Source organism: Diplotaxodon limnothrissa, linkage group LG3 (assembly GCF_057381915.1).
Source record: "Diplotaxodon limnothrissa isolate DT_005_m linkage group LG3, D_limnothrissa_male_GT1.1, whole genome shotgun sequence".
Classification (NCBI taxonomy): domain Eukaryota; kingdom Metazoa; phylum Chordata; class Actinopteri; order Cichliformes; family Cichlidae; genus Diplotaxodon; species Diplotaxodon limnothrissa.
The window spans coordinates 41,438,165-41,458,293 of NC_140598.1; the positions used below are offsets into that span (position 1 = coordinate 41,438,165).

A 20,129-nucleotide genomic window follows, 5' to 3' on the forward strand; every position below is an offset into this window, starting at 1 on the left:
CAGGGGTGTCCTTTGGTCTTGCTTCCCGCGAGTTAGCCAGGGAGCAGAGCCATTCAACAGAAAACACAACATCAAAAAGGCGTTCTCTCCACCCAGAAACACACAGTCGCAGAGAGAGAGAGCGCGCTACCTGTAACCATGGCAACATAACGCTGCCGCCTGGAACAACAGAACATAGCTGTCATGACCCCAAACAGCCCTGACCTGCTACAATATGTTACCCAAAGAAGAAGGACATGAAGCTGAAAGAAACAATCAGTTTCTTTGGGACAGATGAGTTTTTGTGATCATTTAGCAGTAACTTATTAAGGACAAATTATCATAAAGACAGAAGAACATAACCACAGCATAGCATAACTGTCTTTATAAGTCTCTTTTTTAATTTTTTTTATGTGAAATATAATCTTCAATAACATAGTTTTTGTTCGTTTGCTGAATAGAAACATGTTAATCATCACTGATTATTAGCCTACTTGTAATGATTGGGGGAATTTGAATTTTGAATTCTACTTTGTACATAATCTGACAGACTTATTGGTTTAATGTGTCTTGAAGCTGTGGTCTCACATTTAGTTTGATCTCCTGAATAATGTATCATTAATAAAACAGATTAAATGTATTGATGGGGGGTTTTTCTTGTCTTTTCTAACAAAAAAACCTGGAATGAACCAGTTTCCCATGAAGAAGTTTCACTGAAGTGTTTGAGCTGATCAAATGACATTTATTTCATGTTTTCTCCACTGGGTTAAATACATTTTTATTCAGTTATTAGATGGAACAAATTAAGAAGTCAACAGTCAAGTGAAAATAATCTGCACACGGAGGGTTGGAAAAAATGCATCAGCCATCATTGTGAATCAGTTTGTTTGGTTTCATCCAGCAGCACCACCTGCTGGACTAACTCTAACCTGCAGTAAAACTTCAAACGAAGCAGAAATATTTCTTTCGCCTCTGAACTTTAAGTGTGTGATCATCTGTGCTGAGAGATGCGAAATCAACGAGACTGAATGTGGATGGATTTTTTTTAAATCAACTGCTGCTATTAAAATCAGCTCAAAGTAATAATTAATCAGAAATAATGTGTGTGAATTGTGTCAAAAAAGATCAGAGAAACTTGTTAATATGAGAATAATGTACAAAAACACCTGAAGTTAAGGCTGGAACTGAAAACGCACATTTATTAAACACAACTACAACAATGTTTAAATAATAATAAAACAAGACTGATACAAACACTGCAAAAAACTTAAGACATTACAGTAATGGTAAGACACTATAATAGTTTTATACATTAATTTTACTCTAAATTAAACTTACAGTTGCTTTACTCAAACAGGATACTATATGAGATATCGTAATAATTGTAATTTTACTGTAAATTAAATTACATCAAATACATTATATTAAATTGACAATTATTGTATTTGAAATCATGCAGGGAGAAATTCATATTCATGAAGAAGGTGTGAGGAAGCAGTTTAAGAGTCTGAATGCTCGGAAAGCTCCCGGCCCAGACGGTGTGTCTCCTGCCACCCTCAGACATTGTGCAAACGAGCTGGCCCCAGTGTTTTCTGGCATCTTCAACTCCTCACTGCAGGCATGTCATGTGCCTGCCTGCTTCAAGTCCTCCACCATAATCCCTGTCCCCAAGAAACCTAGGATCACTGGACTAAATGACTACAGACCCGTGGCTCTGACATCTGTGGTCATGAAGTCATTTGAGCGCCTAGTTCTCTCCCATCTCAAGACCCTCACGGCCCCCCTCCTGGACCCCCTGCAGTTTGCATATAGAGCCAACAGGTCTGTAGACGACGCCATCAACATGGCCCTACACTTCATCCTGCAGCATCTGGACTCCCCAGGAACCTACGCCAGGATCCTGTTTGTGGACTTCAGCTCTGCCTTCAACACCATCCTTCCAGACCATCTCCGAGACAAGCTTTCCCAGATGAATGTGCCTGATCCCATCTGCCGGTGGATCACTGACTTCCTGACGGACAGGAAGCAGCACGTGAGGCTGGGAAAGAATGTCTCGGACTCCCGGACCATCAGCACCGGCTCCCCTCAGGGCTGTGTTCTTTCTCCTCTGCTCTTCTCCCTGTACACCAACTGCTGCACCTCCACCCACCAGTCTGTCAAGCTAATCAAGTTCGCAGATGACACCACCGTCATTGGGCTCATCTCGGACGGGGACGAGTCTGCCTACAGGAGGGAGGTTGAACGTCTGGTGTCTTGGTGCAGCCACAACAACCTGGTGCTGAATGCCCAGAAGACAGTGGAGATTATTGTGGACTTCAGGAAGCACACAGCCCCACTCCCCCCCATCATCCTGACTGACACCCCCATCACCTCTGTGGACTCATTCCGCTTCCTGGGTACCACCATCACCCAGGACCTGAAGTGGGAGCCCACCATCACCTCCGTCATCAAGAAAGCCCAGCAGAGGATGTACTTCCTGAGGCAGCTGAAGAAATTCAACCTGCCAACACGGACGATGATGCAATTCTACACTGCAATCATCGAGTCCATCCTCACCTCCTCCATCACCGTGTGGTACGCTGGAGCCACTATCAGGGACAAACAGAGACTGCAGCGTGTTGTGCGCTCTGCTGAGAAGGTGATTGGCTGCAGACTCCCATCTCTGCAGGACCTGTACACCTCCAGGACACTGCGGCGTGCAGCCCGGATCTCAGCTGACCCTTCTCACCCTGGACACAGTCTGTTTGACCTGCTCCCCTCAGGCAGGAGGCTCCGGTCCATTCGCACCAGAACCTCTCGCCACAAGAACAGTTTCTTCCCCTCTGCTGTTGGACACATGAACAATAACCACATGATTGTCCCCGCCACTAACATATGACCCTACGCTGTGTAACTGCATCATTTCATGTTTGGCACTGATCACCACCTGCACTCATGTATATATCTTTCTACGTAGCACTCATAATTCTTATTCTCATGTATATATCTCATGTATATCTCATGCACATATCTTTCTTTCTACATAGCACTTTAATTCTTATTGTCTGCACTGAAGCACCGCAGCAATTTCCTAATGTTGTAAACCTCAACATCTGGCAATAAACCCATTCTGATTTCTGATTTCTTACAACAACTACTGTGATATACGGTATTTACTACTCGACCGCCTCAATGTCACTGGGTCAGCCCTATTTCAATACAAACACATTATTGTAAAACGCTGTCAACTTGTGGTGAAATCAGAAATACAGTTCAGAAAATGCTGCTTAGGAATGGGTCATTTAGGAGTAAGTAAACCAGATGTTCCTTCCTAAAAGCATGCAGTACAGTTAAGCATCTGGTTTCATAGCAGCTTGTAAATTTCGTCATTTTAAACTGATTTGTGTTTCACAATTTGGTACGGAAACTGGACTAACTGAAAAGGAGGTGAATAGAGAGATTGTTCTCTTTTGTTGTTTTTTCAGATTCACCAAGAAGGAAAAAGTAATTCAAAATACCTTTGGTGAACAAGCAGCATGTTACACAATGACCTTGTTGACCCGTGAAGATAATCTGAAGGAGCAAGATATAATCAATAAACATCCAGATCTCAGTGATATTATCAGTGAGTGTGAGGGAGGACATCGTATTCTTAACAAGAGAAACGAAAATCGCTCTATAAGGTCGGAGAGCTGCTGGAAAAATCAACAATAACAGAGCAATAAATGGGGCTGGCATCTAAACACTCAGTGTGAGGGCTGAGTGAAGGATTTTAGGTAAGAGCCAACGTTTGGTTCTTTAAAATCACAGCCATTGTAACCGATGGGTTTTTTTTTTTGTTTTTGTTTTTGTTTTTTTACAGGCTTTTATCCTTTGCCTGCTGAATCCATCTCATTCAAATTATAGTTTCAAACAGCGGACAGCTCTTTTCATTTCCTGACTGCAGTTCCCCTACCCTTCTTTTAACCTCTTATTCCAGTTAGGAAAAAGAGGTATCGCTTCAGTCTGTCTGCAGATCACAGTTAATGTTACTGATTGAACAGGTGTTCCTGGTGTGTGTTCGCTGTTCAAACAGCTGCAGGTACAGCAAAATGTAAGCGAGGAAAATAACATTTAATACATTTTCCAAATCACCACATTAATACACACACAGGTCGGTACAGTGCGTATGTCCTGGTTCAGCTCATATAATAAGGCGCATAGAACAAACTATAAATCCGCCTCCTCTCCCTGCAGAGGGCTGAGGAATCTTTCATTAATGATGACGCTGTGTTCCGGAGACCTGATTGGTCGGTGGGCGGTGCTTTCACACCTGTTGCTCTCTGATATTTTACTTAACCTGCTCCGGAGCAGGTAGATCTACTGCACAGGTTATCATAGCGATTTATGTCGGTAATAAGTGAGCCACCTTCATAGTAGGCCACGGAAGTCACTCGGATAAACCCAGACCTTGCTTCGTAGTAGGAGTAGATCTTTGACGTCGTTATGGCATCCGCTACACGGAGAAACAATGAGACCTCGTTAGACGAATGTCAGTCATCGAGCAAACTGCCGCGAAATGCCAAGAGTCACATAGCAGCTTTAATTTTAGCTCGAGGGGGGAGCAAAGGGATCCCGCTGAAAAACATCAAGATGCTGGCCGGGGTCCCGCTCATCGGGTGGGTGCTGAGGGCCGCCGTGGACTCGGGAATGTTTGACAGGTGAGGAAGGACAAGAGCTTTTATTGTAGGGTCAGATGAACGAGCACCAGCAGCCAACTTTAATGTCTTTTCGTTATGAAAACATCAAATCAGAGTTGATTATATTATATTAACCTACTTCTGTCCACATGTCATAACGGCCTCCAGTATTTTGCACATCAGTAAAGTCAGGGAATAATGCATCAGTTTGCTCCCTGATCGCTACTGCTGAGCAGCTGCGTGTTCAGCTTTCAGTGTGACGTGGAGGAGTCCCACGCGTCCTTTTAGGATGTTTACAAAGTTTACAAAGTCACAAAGGAAGAAAACTGCTCGCATTTATCTATATTCCACTTCTTTTTTTCATCGGCGTGACTCCACAGACATAACCTGCACATTATGAGAAACATTTTCTAACATTTTTGTCAAACTTATTTTGACGTTACAAACACTATTACGATCTGGAATTTGTCTCTTCCCATTAAAGTCACCCTCAGCTGAAACATAACTACTCATACACTTAAACTGTGAGTTACAGCAATTCATACAATTATGCAACAAAACCCTAAAACGTCCAAACTGCCAATGAGTTATTGCACTGTGAGCTCAGTTTAATTATCCGTTAACAGTTTAGTGCCGCTGCAGCCATCGTTTAACCAACATGAGATCATTCATCAAAAAATCTGCTTACTATAAGTGCAGATTTGTTGTTGTCGTCTTGTTTGTTTGTTTGTTTTTATCGTACATCAGATTCGTTCATAAAAAAAATGGAGCATGCGCACTGAGCTAGGGCATAATTTATATTCCAGCGAAAAGAACAGCAATTACCAGTTATTTAGTCTTCCTACAACTGGTTTGTTCGTTTACCGATAAGCTTGGAGGTACGTGTGTCACCAAGAGGCTGGCAGGTTGTGTGCGTGTGGTTAATTACAGACACAAATTCTCATTTTGTTTTGTTAGCTTTTTGCAGGTCATGTCTTGTTTTCTGATAAGGTGAGAGTTCTCTGCCATCATTATCACAGCTGGCTGTGTCATTGTCGACAATTATACTGGACACATTTATTAATATTAAGCCCAGAATCCCTCTTAAGCCGCCCCAACAGGTGGATACACAGATTTGATTTTGCAAATTTCCTGATCCTCCCCCAATTTTTTTCAGTGAGCTTTCATGTGTAATTATAATGGATCACATCCATAGACCAAAAGTCGATATCGATATAAAAATGTCGACATAAAAATTAAATAAGCAAAAAAGAGACGGAAGAAACACCCTTCAACTATATTACGAGTGTTGACTGTTCAAAGTTCCAACTTCCCTCTTGCAACACCACAACTTAAACACACTGATCCGAACAAAAACGGGAGTAAACAAACAATTAAAAAAATAAATAACACATGACAATTGGTAGAGAAATTAACTGTTTTGTATATCCAAAAACAAAAATATCGGGCGATATATCAGAGTATTGTTTTTCTCAATCGCTTACATTGGACGATCTCTAATCACTATATCTTTGGCTATGAGGACAAAATACAGAATGTCTAGTAGTGTTATGAAAAGAGACGGTTACAATTAATAATAATGATTATGCACCTTCACTTTCACAGTGTGTGGGTATCAACGGACCATGATAAAATTGAGGAAGTTGCAAAGGCATGGGGTGCTCAGGTGCACCGGAGGAGTCCTAAAGTCTCCAGAGACTTTTCCTCATCAGTAGAAACCATCCAAGAGTTTCTTGAGCACCATAAAGGTAGGAACGTGTTTCTAAGATGGTCTCAAAGCGTTGCCCTGCTGCCACACAGTGCAGATTACTCTGCTTTTGTTTTCACAGAGGTGGATATAGTTTGCCACTTCCAGGCTACATCACCGTGTCTCCACCCGTTCCATGTGAAGGAGGCCTTGGAGAAGATCACGGTGCACGGTTACGATTCAGTCTTCGCAGTGGTCAGGAGACACCAGTTTCGCTGGAAGGAGGTTAAAAAAGGATGTAAGTGAGCAAGTCTGCACATTTGACGTCTGATCTCACGTTTACCTTTTACTAAATGTGTTACTGTCTTACAGAAAGTATTATGAAGAGAAAGAGAATGAGCTGCCTAGTTAGTTAGAAATATACTGTAGTATATTTTTATATAATAAGCTCAAGTTATTCATCTATTATCCATTACGTGCTCCTACATGTTTGTATAACTAAACATATCAATGCCTCCTTTATCTGATTCTTATTGCACTACAAACCTCTTAAAATGCATTTAAAAACAACAAAGAACATAAAATTAATGTAATGAATGAGGTTTGTGCTCTTGGAGTGCTTCTTATATTTCAGCTGCCTAAAGGAAAGTATTTAAACTATTTTTAGAGGGTGTGGTTATCCTTTTCATCTTGTTTGTCTTCTCTTCCAAATAGACCTGTGTGTTGTGTTTTTACACTCACTTTCTCAATTTTCACAAAAAGGTCAGATTTCTTGCTGGTATGTTAAAGGATTCAAATGACAGGGAGGAGCAGCCATTAAATAGACGATCTTTGCACCTGCACCTTAGTAATTATTAACTGCGATAAACAAAATCCAACAGGTGCTTCACTGGACAAACAATGAATCCTTACAGTGACAGTCTTTCTTTTTTATACTTGTTTTTTTTAACTGCTTGGTGTTTCTAAAAATGGGATTGGAGAACTGGTCCCAAGTTGAGAACTGGTTATTTGAGCTATTACAGTACTAAATTTCCAAGCTTATCAGCTCTCTTCATCTGATAATTATTGATCTGCATGCAAGCAGCTTTCAGTTTTGATACTTACTCACACTTGTGCTTGTTTTCCACCCGGGGGAAGCACAGAGGCAGTTGTTAGGCATTCATGGATTACTCGTCTCCCTGCAGAGAGTGTTTACAAAATGCAATATACTGCCAAAAGTATTTGCTTGTCTAACCTTACATGCATATGAACGTCCCATTCTTAATCCATAGGGTTTAATATGATCTCTGCTGACGTTTTGCAACTATAATGGCTTCAACTCTTCTGGGAAGGCTTTCCACAAAATTTAGAAGTTATATGGGAATTTTTTTTTAATGATTCTTCCTGGGGCACATTTGCAAGGTCAGACAGTGATGTATGATGAGAAGACCTGCCTCACAATCTTCTCTCTAATTCACTCCTCACATAGTGCCTCAGTATCTGCTGACCCTGCTCTGTGATTATATGTGCCCTACAACTTTTTGGCTGAGTTAAAAGAGGTACCAATAATTAAGTCACTGCACACTGTGCCTGACATTTCTTACCAACCTAAATCAGATGCAGCAGATTCATGTAACAAAACAAAAGTCAGGTACTTACATCATTTCCCAGTATGTTGATAGCTTAAACAAATAACATAACAAGACACTGATCTTTTCAATCTTGTTCACTCTCCATAGTTATACTAATAATAATCCAAAACATTGCCGGTTATCACGGCTGTCACTAGTTCATTTTCCACTTTTCTTCATTTATATCTTGCATTCACACAGAGTGCCAAAGAGGAGTGCAGCCATCCGTCAGGTGCGCAGCTCCAGGTAGTGGCTGGTGGCATTGTAACTTTGAACATTAAACTGCTGCTGTGCATTAATAAAACAAAACTAATAACAGCTAACATTTAAAAATCTACCTGACTAGTCCCACACTTTTGTATTTTAAAAGAGGCATGAAAGACCCAGAATCTCTCAGAAGTGAAGGGTTTTTTGCAGCAACAGTGAATCTCCTCAGACAAGAACTAAAAGACTCTTAAGTTCCTACTGTCACCATACGGAGTGCTAATATATCCTGATGCGGTGAATCATAAAATCAAACTTTAAGTCCTAAGTTGTTAATTCCTTTTCACTTGCTTACTTGTCACCAATAAGACATTTTGAACCATGCATCCTGTTTTACTTGGCATAAAGTCATTTCACTTTGGCACATGCATGTATTTCTAAGTTGTGTTTGTAATTACCCACATGCACACAACCTGTCAGTGCACTTGATTACACACCTACCTCCAGGTTTACAACCAGTTTAAAGGTTAACTCATAAACTGGTTGTTGGAGGTATAGATCGTGACTGTTGTTCCTTTTACTGGAATTTCCTTTCCATCCTTCTTCATCCTGCACACTCGTGTTTCCTTTTTTCATTAGTTTTATGAACAGATCAATACAACTCTTAACATGTATATGATAAAAGACATACAAACAAACAAAGCTACAGAATTTAACACATTTCTCACAGATTTGGTCACCCACCTACTATGATGGCATGAATTTCCCTTCAATGTCTTTTTAAAAACTCAGTTCACTCACACACTGGTTACTATGTCAAGAAGCAGACAGCTTCTCTGTGTAAATAACTACTTAATGGAAAGAGGAGTTTGCATTGTTATTAATGGATCCTGCTTCTTTCTAGCTGGTGAGCAAACAGTGCCATTCAATCTGGAGCCAGCCAAACGGCCGCGACGTCAGGACTGGCCAGGGGAGCTGTGTGAGAATGGCTCATTTTACTTCGCCAAAAAAGAGATCATTGAAAAGGAAGGACACTTGCAGGTAAAGGTGGTGGTGATGATGGTGGTGGTGCATATATGGTTTAAAATTACTATAATGACTTTATAATGACTGAAAAAACAGCCCCAATGCCCAACAGTTAAACCGTGCCTTTTTTTATTCCTGGTTGGCACCAACATTAAACACACACCTATAAGACAGCAGCAGATGAGATTGATGACAAATGGATCAGATTTCATCAGCTAAGTTGTCGAAGAGATTGTTCAATCCCTATTGCTGTAAAAATATCTCGGCATGCTGTCTGCAAGCTTTTGAAATCTCCAAACTCTTTATTATGAAAAGGAGTCCTTGGACTGCAGGAAAAAAGTCTGCTTAAAACAGGAACAATGTTATTTTTATAGAAAAAAGTTTCATTGAATAAGAAGCTTAACTTAACTTTGGGAGGAAGTAAAGAAAAAACAGACTTTCTGAGCTGGATTTCCTGTGTTGAAAGTTTAGTTAGTTGTGTTCTATTTTTGTGGGATTCTTACTGAAACTGTGTTACGTTCCCCTGAGGGGTCTAGGCGATGAGGGGGGAGTAACAAAAAGTGACCGGGTTAGAAAAAGGAGTCAAGGAGGCAAAAGGGTTAAATCAAAGAGTTTTATTAAAGTTCCCTTTCAAACTCAACTAAAAGAGACGGACAAACCACTGTTTAAGAAAACAAACAAAACTCAGGCGTGGTCAATAAAGTAAAACGTAAGCCAAAAAGAAAGAGCAGCTCACTAGCTGAAAACCACCAAAAACACTAACACAGCTCACTAGCTACAAACACTCAGCTCACTAGCTACAAACACTCAGCTCACTAGCTACAAACACTCAGCTCACTAGCTACAAACACTCAGCTCACTAGCTACTAACACTCAGCTCACTAGCTACTAACACTCAGCTCACTAGCTACTAACACTCAGCTCACTAGCTACTAACACTCAGCTCAATAGCTACTAACACTCAGCTCACTAGCTACTAACACTCAGCTCACTAGCTGTAACCGCACTCTGGCCCAGAGCTCACCTTTCCCTGGGCTTAAATCTCCCTGATTACTGACGGGAGTCAGCTGTGTAAAAGGGAAAGGTGGCACCTCAGGCAGAAGAGGTAGTGGGACACGCCCACACAGGCACCTTCAGGAGGAGGCCCTGCTAGGGCTGTAACAAACTGATATTGGGTTCAATTTCATTTGATACTCAGAGTCTTGCGTATTTCTCTTTTTAATTGTTGTGTAGTTTGATGTATTTAGGAGAAGAATCTGGCACAAAACAAAACCCAAAACATAAGGACAGAGATCTGGCTGGTACCCAACAAGCGGAAAAAAATCTATAATAAACCAAAGGACCAAATTGGACTGTGACAGCTCCACGGCTTTTCCAAACCCTTTGTGTAACAATACATCTAAGTCATGCTTGTGTTTTCACCTCTGTAGGGCGGTAAGTTAACCTACTATGAGATGCTGCCGGAGTACAGCGTAGATATAGACGTGGACATCGACTGGCCTGTGGCAGAACAGAGGGTTCTCAGGTGAGAAGTGCCGAAAATAATGTCTACCAGTCAGCTTTTAATCAACTATCCATTCCCTTTCCTGATCCAGCCTATGTTTCTCCAATCAGGTACGGTTACTTCGGTAAGGACACACCAGAGGTGGTCCGCCTAATGTTCTGCAACATTTCCGGCTGTTTAACTGATGGAAAGATCTTTATGTCTGTGTCGGGAGAGGCAATGGTGTCTGTCAACACCAGAGACACAACTGGGCTTCGGATGCTGCAGGAAGAACAAGTTGAGGTTGGATTTTTTTTTCAGCTGTCTGAACAGAATTACGTAAACTGGCCCATCTTGTGGAACGTCGCTCACAAAACTGCACTCTGTCTCGCTTCACCAGGTCATACTGTTGACCACAGAGAAAGACCCCATTGACCCAGCTTTGCTTCAAAAACTTGAAGATAGGATAATGTGCAAGGTTGAGAAGGTGGGACAGGAGCCGCTGAATGATTTGCAATCAATCGTTGAGAAGAAGAAGCTGGAATGGAAGGATGTGGCGTTCATGGGTAAAACTGTATTTTTATTTGTTAACAGTTTAATTGGCAGGAATTGGAAACATGTTGAGGCTACTGCTTTAAAAAGTGGTGTATTTAACATTTATGTTAAAGTGCTGTTTTAATAAAATCTGAATAGTGTCTGGCAACAAATTAACAATTAAAGATGTCTGACTGTTTGTGTTTGTGCAGCCAATCTCTGCAGCTTGTTTAAGTAAATTATTATAGGGACTAATGATCTTCTGTTCCCCTCTCAGGTTTTGATCAAGCAGATGTGAAATGCCTGAACCTGGCAGGGCTGAGTGCAGTACCCGGCGATGCTCCAGCTGTGGCTAAAAAGGCTGCAAAGTACATCTGCCATTGTGCTGGGGGATCGGGAGCTGTGAGGGATTTCACCGAGCACATTCTGCTGCAGAAGCAAATGGCAAAATCTCAGAGGGAGTACGACCGCATCGACCGCCACAACTTCTAATCTTAAAAGAAGTCTACATGGAAAAGGTTGAGAGTACTAAAACAAAACGATGCACATGCATGTTAGAAATATTGAGGCCAGATTTACAGTAGCCCACCCTCTTTCAATCTAAGGTTTTATATATCAGGACATCAAAAAAGTCATGTGGTCTGTACATAAACACAAAACACATTAACACATTATAAAACACTTTTGTTTTAAAAAATAAACTACAAGGGAACTGTTCCCACTAAAGGTCCAAACAACAAACTTGTTGCACCAAAAATGTCTTTTTTTTCACTATGGCTAAGCAATGTACTTGACCTCTTAGGTTCTCAAAATTGTCTTCATTTTTAACACTAATAGAAGGTTTTTTCCGGTTGATTTAATAAACCTGGTCAAAAATATTCCCTGGCATTCATGTCCGACTTGGCAGTAGCTGGGTTAAAGCAAAGAAACTTGCACCCGGACCTCATGCAGTGAAGGTTTTTGTCCCCCCCTCCCCACACACGCACGCACACACACACTATGAATAGGATTCTTGCACATGGAATAAAAGAAGAAATTTTGACAACTCTTTGAATTTCATACGTTAAATCAGATGTTAATTTAGGTTAGGGTTGAATTCCATCACACAAAGTAAAGCACCAAATGTAAACATAACGCGTTAAGCTAGCACTAGCAAGGCTGCACTGAACTGTCACATTTACTACAAGGACACTGGAGGACTGTACTAGAAAGCAATGTTTGGGGTCAACTCTGAAGCTACTGTCTAAGCTCTCTCTGTAATCACAAATCTACAGATGGCGTCACTGTTATGTTTTTCTTTTTCGAAACTGGCAGATAGTGCCTCCAAGTCCTGGGAAGAAGTCATGCAAAAATCCAAATAATTACAAGGTCGATGTGAAAAAGAAATGAAGTCCTCTATCACCTCTCCACTCAAAAACATGTCACAGTTATCATGCATCTGTTGTTTATGCCGCTGATATCCCCTGCTGCCCTGCTTCAAACATAAGGGCAATGCCTTAAATAAAACTGAAGTTTGATGGTTTCTTGGTAAGGTTTGGAGGTGAAGCTAGCTGGATTCTGTCACTTTCCTCTTTTTGCAGGCTATATGCTTAGCTAGGTTTCTCCTCACTGTAGTATACTCTAGATTATTCTAGAATAGGGTAAGAAAGCAAACGTATTCTTTAAAAATAAGAATTTAACAGTGTTTGTGAGGGGGGGGTAAGGTGGGGTAAGGTGTATGTGTAAAGGTGTATTCTTTCCATTTTTAATTCTGTTATTCAAAGATTTTGCATTGCTTTTCTCCTGTGCTTGTTTTGGTTAAATGTCTTTTAAATCATTCTCTGGTTTTAATTTGACTGGATTATGATTATTTTATAATTATTTTTAAATTAATAAAATATTTCAAGTTAACAAAACAAGTTTGGGTACTGTCATCATTATCCATTTTCTTAACAGGAATGTAGTTGGACAAAGACAATTTAGGTCATCACAAAAACTCAACACTTCATGGCATTTGCTAATGTTATTTTGAACATCGGACAATTTCTCTGCCAAAAGAAATTCTGGCACGGGTCAATTTTGGTCTCCACCCTTTTCCAGCTGAGGACCATGGCCTCAGATTTGGCAGTGCCTTCCACTGCCAAATCTGAAAGTGGTGAAAGCCTTCCAGCACTTGGCTATGCCTTGAAATTCTGTCCTCAAAAATTACAAACAGAATCGGTGACAGACATGATCTCGTTTCTGGTTGAGTCCGACTTATTGCCGGCCCACGAATAACCCATGATAGGTGAAATCCGCGAAGTAGCCAGCTTTATTTTTTACAATTATTATAGATGTTGTAAGTCTGAAAAACCCCACAGTACACACTTTATACACTTTTCTCAGACAGGTATGAACATTTTCACACTTTTCTTTCTTCTTTAAAAACTCTCAAAGTTCAAGCCTTCATAGAAAAATAAGGTCAGTATTATAGAATGAAACCAAAGATCAAAGTTTTCAGGTCTAGAACATGGGAAACATGGGGTTAGTATCTTATCTTAGTATCCAAGAACATTTGGCATGCAGACTGGAGCAGCCTGGGACCAAATCACCTGCATCTAAAATGCCCACTGAAAAACAAACAGGCTTAAATGTGCATGGAGTTTATTTCAAGATATTGTAAGTGCCAAACTGTCATTGCTAGAATTTCTTAGTGCAGATGCTTTTGTCTTGTTTTATTAGAAGTTTATACAATGAAAATCTTTGCATATAAAAGTTGCAAATCAGGTTTGTTCATTTGCATCAAAGGTCATGCCTTTAAAGACAGAACTAACTGTCAAACCGTCCCTGTGCCTTGAGTGTTGCCTTGCCACTGCTTTGCCCTTTTTGCCGTGTGTCATTTCCATGCCCTCTCTCATTTCATAGACTGCATATCCTTGATTCCCCTCTTTACGTCTTAGTCCCAAAGAAGATAAGGATGCACAAATAATTAACTGACAGGAATAAATCCTGCTTTTTTTGTGTCTCCACTTGCCTGCGCCGACTCATCTCTAAAGTATTCATCTACTTGTCACAAACACACCTGACTGAAAAATGTCACCAATTCCACCTGTACAACCAGATAATCAGGATTTCCACACCTCCTAAGTCAGGTCAATGACATTTATTTGTTATTGTCTGTTAGTAAATCTCTTAAAATGAATGGATGAATGAAAAAATGAAGGCTACAAAATGTTTAAACGGCTTTAAATGTGTCAGCAATGCAGAGATAACAACCTGCTCCTGAATACATCCAAGAAAAAAGAACTGATCACTGACTTCAGGAAGAAAAAAACAAGACAATAAGCCTTTAAATATCACCGGGGGACTGTGGAGAGGGTCACAGACCTCTGGTTTCAGGGACTTTACATCAAAGAGGATCTAACCTGGAGTGTAAACATCACAGCAGACATAGCAGAGACTATACTTCCTGGGGGTCCTCAGGAAGAACAAGTCTCTCTGAGATTGTTTTGTCCTCCATAAAGAGCTTATTATTTACATGACTTGAATCTTCTTTAATGGGGCATCAATGTACGAGCATTAAACACAGCAGCATCTATTTGAATCTGCTCTGTGCACAAATGGGTTGGGAATAGCTGTTGTAATTTTTTTCTGTTTTTATATATTATGTAGCTTATAGTTTCTTTGGGGTTTTTTTATGACCGCTGTGAGTGATCTTTGCACTGTTGAGATCTTTGCACTATATTAAGTTGCACACGTTAAACATTACAGTGAGAATAAAGACACATTCTAACTGACACTGGTAATGAGGAGGCCTCTGTGCCCGTCCAGCATGCTGACAATGAGGCTCCCAATGCAGGAATATGATGTTGGATATAGTGACCTGTCTCTAGTAACACTGTGCCAAAGATCATCTTTCTGTCACACACAAGTCAAAGTGAACTAACAGAACTATGCAAACTGAGACACACCGATGATATTAGTTGTGAATGTACGAATGCAATACGTTTGTGTATTATCTGAAATCAATGGGTGGGTATTTTAGCAAATGTACAATGATTGTGTCCATTGTTATTGTGTAGCAGCTTATTGTTTTCTTTCATGGTCCTGGGTCCAGTAATTTAGAGTTAGTATCTTATGTTCAGTCTTGGTAATATTAGTATGTTGTTATTTTCCCTGATCATGAATTATATAAACTTTTTGCGGTCTGTTTACTCTCTAGTCTAATCTCTTTTTATGATTCGAAGTCTGTCTCCCCAGTCAGGTCCCGTGCCTGTCTGGTGTTGATGTTCCTTTTTACTATCCCTGTCTTGTCAGTTAGCATCTGTTCAGCTGTGCTCCAAGGTGTGTCCATTCTGCCCTACTCTCCTACTGTGTTTATATCTCTTTGTCATGTCCACCCTCATTGTCTGTTGGTCTGGTCTGCTCTGTTATTGTGTTTGCTTTTGTTTTCTTTGCCTTTTGCTAAGAAAATAAAAGCTGTCATTTTAAGTTTTTGTCTGTTTGCAAGTCCTACACGCTGGGTTGATTCTCTGCTTGCCAAACCCCCTCCAGCACATTTTTAATCTTTGTGCTTAACTAGATCAGCCTGCTTTATCAGTACATCTCTGGGCCCACCTCTACTGAGATGTTTCTTTACTATTAAGAGTGTTTTCCCCTTCAGCACACATCAAACTCACAGAGTTTACTCTCCAGAGTTATGCAGGGAGTTAAAAACCTTCAGGCTCACTGATTTTCATTTGGATACCCAGATTCATATTTCACAGACACCTAACCTTGTAAACTATACAGTTGTAAGGAGGTCCAATACTTTATTTAATCATATTTTTTTAAAAACCCTAAATGTCTAAATTTTATTTTAATGATTCTTACTGCGTTTATTTTTACAAGAGGTGTCATAATCCTATAAAGAAGTCTTCAGTTCCCTTAAAAGGCCTTACTACTTTCCTTTAAGGATGTGCGTAAATGGCATTAAACTTGGAGCCATCTGGCAAGGATTTAACCTTTTGATCTAACCAATAATTCCTTCTCATCTCCTCATAAGTTAAACCGTCATCAATTCATTGAGAGCTTTAAATGGACAAACTCGTCCCTGTGGCATGCAGACAACTGAGCACAGGATAAACTCACAGGGAGGAGCCGGAGGAACAAAATTGCACACACACAGGACTGACTGGAAAGTGCAAAGAAGTTTAAGTGAAACTACCGTATTTCCCGGACTACAAAGCGCACCTGAATATTAGCCGCACAAGCTAAAATCAGGGGAAAATCCTGTTTTGTACATACATTAGCCGCACCTGACTAAAAGCCGCAGGTGTTTCAATGTTGACTCATCATATGTAAGAGAATATGCACAAAGGGAATTGTCAGGAAAGAGATGGCTGTTTGGAGACACACCCCTTTTATTAATATTTTGAAAAACAAGTTATGGGTACATATTTGCACATGTAGTACATAACAGTAACCTACAGCACACCAGAAAATAGATTCGGACTACCTTTTAGGCTCAGGTGCAGTGACACGGCTTTAACAAGAAGAAAAGTCAGTCATTCACCACCATCTTTCTCTTCTTCCTGCGCACTAAAACCACCAAAGTCCTCTTCTCCAGTGTCGGATACGAACAGGCTCAGGATGGCTTCGTTATCCACTCTCAGCTTCTTTCCTTCGTTGTCACTTTCAAAACCAAAGAAATCCTCGTTGTCAGTGTCAGAGTCGAACACCCTCAGAAGGGCCGTGGCGGTGTCCTCCTCTCCATCATGCAGCAGTCCAGCCCTTCAAAATCCGTTGGTGATCGTGGATGTTTTCGCACTTTTCCACGCTGTCAGAATCCACCGGTGGAGTTGGGCATAACTTGCTTTTCGCAAGTTTATCGCCGCTCGTCATCCACGACTCCCGCTGAATGCGTAGCGCTACTTTGAAGTTTGTTTTTCGCGCTACTTCGTACGGCACTACGTTGCCTGGCGGACGGACATGTGACTAACATACCACTCTTGAACCCCGATCCTTCCGCCAGGCAACGTAGTGCCGTACAACAGCGGAACAAACAAAACAAATCGTCTTACGATATGACAAAAATCATGGAAAATCCATAGAAAAGCCGCACCTGACTAAAAGCCGCAGGGTTCAAAGCTTGTGCAAAAAGTAGCGGCTTATAGCCCGACAATTACGGTACTCTGGCTGGGTGAAACGGATAATGATGAAGGAAGGAGAACAAAGGTGAGGAAGAAAAACAAAGCAAGTTACCAGCAAACATTTTTAAAAATAAACTGGAGACACCGGAGACACCAGAAACGATGATTGAATACAGAAACTAAATTCTTAACAAATGCTGACGTAATGGCAAATCCTTTTTTTTTTTTTAGCTCTAATTTAATTTTAATCCCAAAATGCACAGAAATTGAAAACACTTAGCCTATTGTCGGCTATCCAAAGCCTTATAGTGGCAAATATTCTTTAAAGCACTCATTAAGTAAAAGGCACTTGAAGTCCTTTTTGGTAAAAACTACAGTTCCCAGTTATTTTGGGAAAGAGAGCTATTTGTCTTTCTATCCAGCTTCCCTGATGTGATTTTTAAATATGACAGATCATCAACATTCGGTTGTTTCTGCATGAAGAACCAATACTGAAACAGCAAAAGTGACAATTGTGCTGTTTATCGTTCATTTTTTGTGCAAGTTGCCTGACGACTGCAGGTGCATCCGCAAATGTCATTTACCAGCCACTTTATTAGGCACACCCTTGCCAGGTTGGAGCTTCTTTGTGGCACTTGACATGACAGCAGCTGACAGTTATTGCAGATTTATCGGCTGCACATCCACAATGAGACTGTCTTGATCCATCACATCCCGAAGGTGCTCTAGTGGACTGAGATCTGGTGACTGTGGAACAAATGTGATGGACATGGTCAGCAATCAATTCTCATGTAGGCTGTGGTGTTTAAATGCTGCTCAATTGGTACTAAGAGACCTGAAGGGTGCCATGAAATATCTATCAACATCATTACACCATCATTACCAGCCTGAGCTATCGATAAAAGCTAGGATGGATCCATACTTTGATTTTGTTTATGCCAAATTCTGTCCCTACCATTCAAATGTATCAGCAGAAATTGAGACTCACCAGACCAGGCAAAGTTTTTCCAGTCTTCTATTGTCCAGCTTTGATGAGGTTGTATCAATTGTAGCCCGAGTTTCCTGTTTTTAACTGACAGGAGTGGCACTTGGTGTGGTCTTCTGCTGCTGTTGACCAGACCAGAGATGCTCTTCTGCACCAAATGAGTGGTTATTCGAGTTACTGCTGCTTTCCTGTCAGCTCAAAGCAATCAGGCCCCTCTCCTCTGACCTCAACAATTCCTCAATTTTGGAAATGTTCTCTTTTCAGACCATCCTCTGTAATCTTTTGACATACTCACACCACTAACCATGTCAAGTTCAAAGTTCCCTTTCTTCCTCATTTTGATGCTGGGTTTGAATCTAAACAGGCTGCGTTGACCACTTATGCCATGTGACTAGCTCATTAGATATTTGGGTTAACGAGTAAATGAAAAGATGCACCTAACAATGTGAGGTGTGAGGTGTAAATTACTAATCTATAAGAAAGTCTCTCTGAGGTTGTGTGTATTTGGAGATATGGTTGAAAATCAAACCTGCTGGAGTCTCTATAGGGCTGCTTCCAGAAAGATTAGTAAAAACACTCCATGAGACAATGAAGTACACGTTTTTTTTAAAAATCAGATGTAATATCCTGATCAATGAAAGGAAATGGGGTTGTCTCTTTTAAAAATCTAAATAGATTCATATTTCTGTATACACTGGATTCAAACAGAGGCTTTTCGCTTTATTTCCCTCTGTCCAGCTGCTATGAGAGGAAAACCACACAGAGCAGCAGTGGTGCCTTTCTAAATTCTGTTTGCACTGCAGGTGTGTGCCTTTGACTAGGATGTTTGAGTCAATATTTAATTTTTGGCATGGATGAATGGTGTTGTCTGCAAGTCCTGTTCAGCAAGTGTCCGATGGCTTTGTGATAAAAGGGATAAATTAATGATCTACTACAAAGAAATGCATGTAGCCTGAAGGAGGGGTGTGAGGGAATATTACATAATGACTATAACAACAAGAGCACCCAGAGAGCACAACTGCCCTTGAAGGGCAAGAGCTAAACTAATACTTGGATGTTTTGGGATGTTTTCATTACAACATGTTGACATCCGCCTGTTTCAATTAAAATATGATAATTTCAGGTAGTTATGGCATCACCTTGATGTTGTATTACTCTTTACAATTTCTTGAAATTTTTTTCAAGGTTAGCTTTGAACTTGGGCACTAACAAGGTCAAATGCTTAGCCAACGCAGGGCCTTGTGTCCTCCAAAGATGAATATGAAAATAGTATAAAATAGAATGATTTTATTCTATTCATCCCCACCACCACTGAAGGGAGGGAGCATGCAATCATGCTTCAGGTGAACACATTTCTCACATGTAAGGGTAGGCATCCATACTAGTGGTGTGGATCAGTCAATCAGTAACTCATTCCCTCCTGGCATACATCTTAATGTCAGAGAGGATGTGGCTCAAGACTGCTCCATTCCATAATCGGTATGTGTAGCCACTCTTTTCAGTTATCTCGCTGAGGGTGTTCAGACCTATGTAGCACAGCAGTGGGGGCAGAGCAGTCCTTGATGGCGACTTTTGCAATTGGCATGATTTTTGTATGGATTTTTTTCTTCAAAAACCTGGATTAATTCCATATTCAATTTTGAAGCAATAAATTGCACCAAAAATACCAGATGTATCAAAATTGATACAAACTAAAGCTCCTATCTGCAAACTGACTGAGGGGATTTAATAAGGCCAGTGTGTCATCCCCCAAACAAACTACCGTGTAAGGGAAATTCAGGTGAGAGGAATGTAACATCAGAAAGCAGCTTTAAGTCGATTTTTATATAAATGAATACATGTATATAAATATGCAATCGTTTCTGTCTTTACTG

The 20,129-nt window shown here is 40.6% G+C and overlaps 1 protein-coding gene across 1 annotated transcript; it reads left to right on the top strand.

The window, feature by feature from the left end:
* Positions 1-4,443: 4,443 nt before the first annotated feature.
* Positions 4,444-11,673, top strand: cmasa (cytidine monophosphate N-acetylneuraminic acid synthetase a). Its single transcript, XM_085350636.1, has 8 exons — positions 4,444-4,658; positions 6,243-6,385; positions 6,467-6,622; positions 9,043-9,179; positions 10,595-10,689; positions 10,779-10,950; positions 11,048-11,213; positions 11,459-11,673. Exons 1-8 carry the CDS (start codon positions 4,444-4,446, stop codon positions 11,671-11,673), a joined length of 1,299 nt encoding a protein of 432 aa, XP_085206762.1.
* The last annotated feature ends 8,456 nt before the right edge of the window (positions 11,674-20,129 follow it).

What these genes read in the sequence shown, in the direction of transcription:
- cmasa (XM_085350636.1), top strand. Translation starts at nt 4,444, where the DNA reads ATGGCATCCGCTACACGGAGAAACAATGAGACCTCGTTAGACGAATGT. An exon ending in GAAGGAGGTTAAAAAAGGAT is followed by an intron (nt 6,623 to 9,042) that starts GTAAGTGAGCAA and finishes GCTTCTTTCTAG; the next exon opens with CTGGTGAGCAAACAGTGCCA. An exon ending in AAAAGGAAGGACACTTGCAG is followed by an intron (nt 9,180 to 10,594) that starts GTAAAGGTGGTG and finishes TCACCTCTGTAG; the next exon opens with GGCGGTAAGTTAACCTACTA.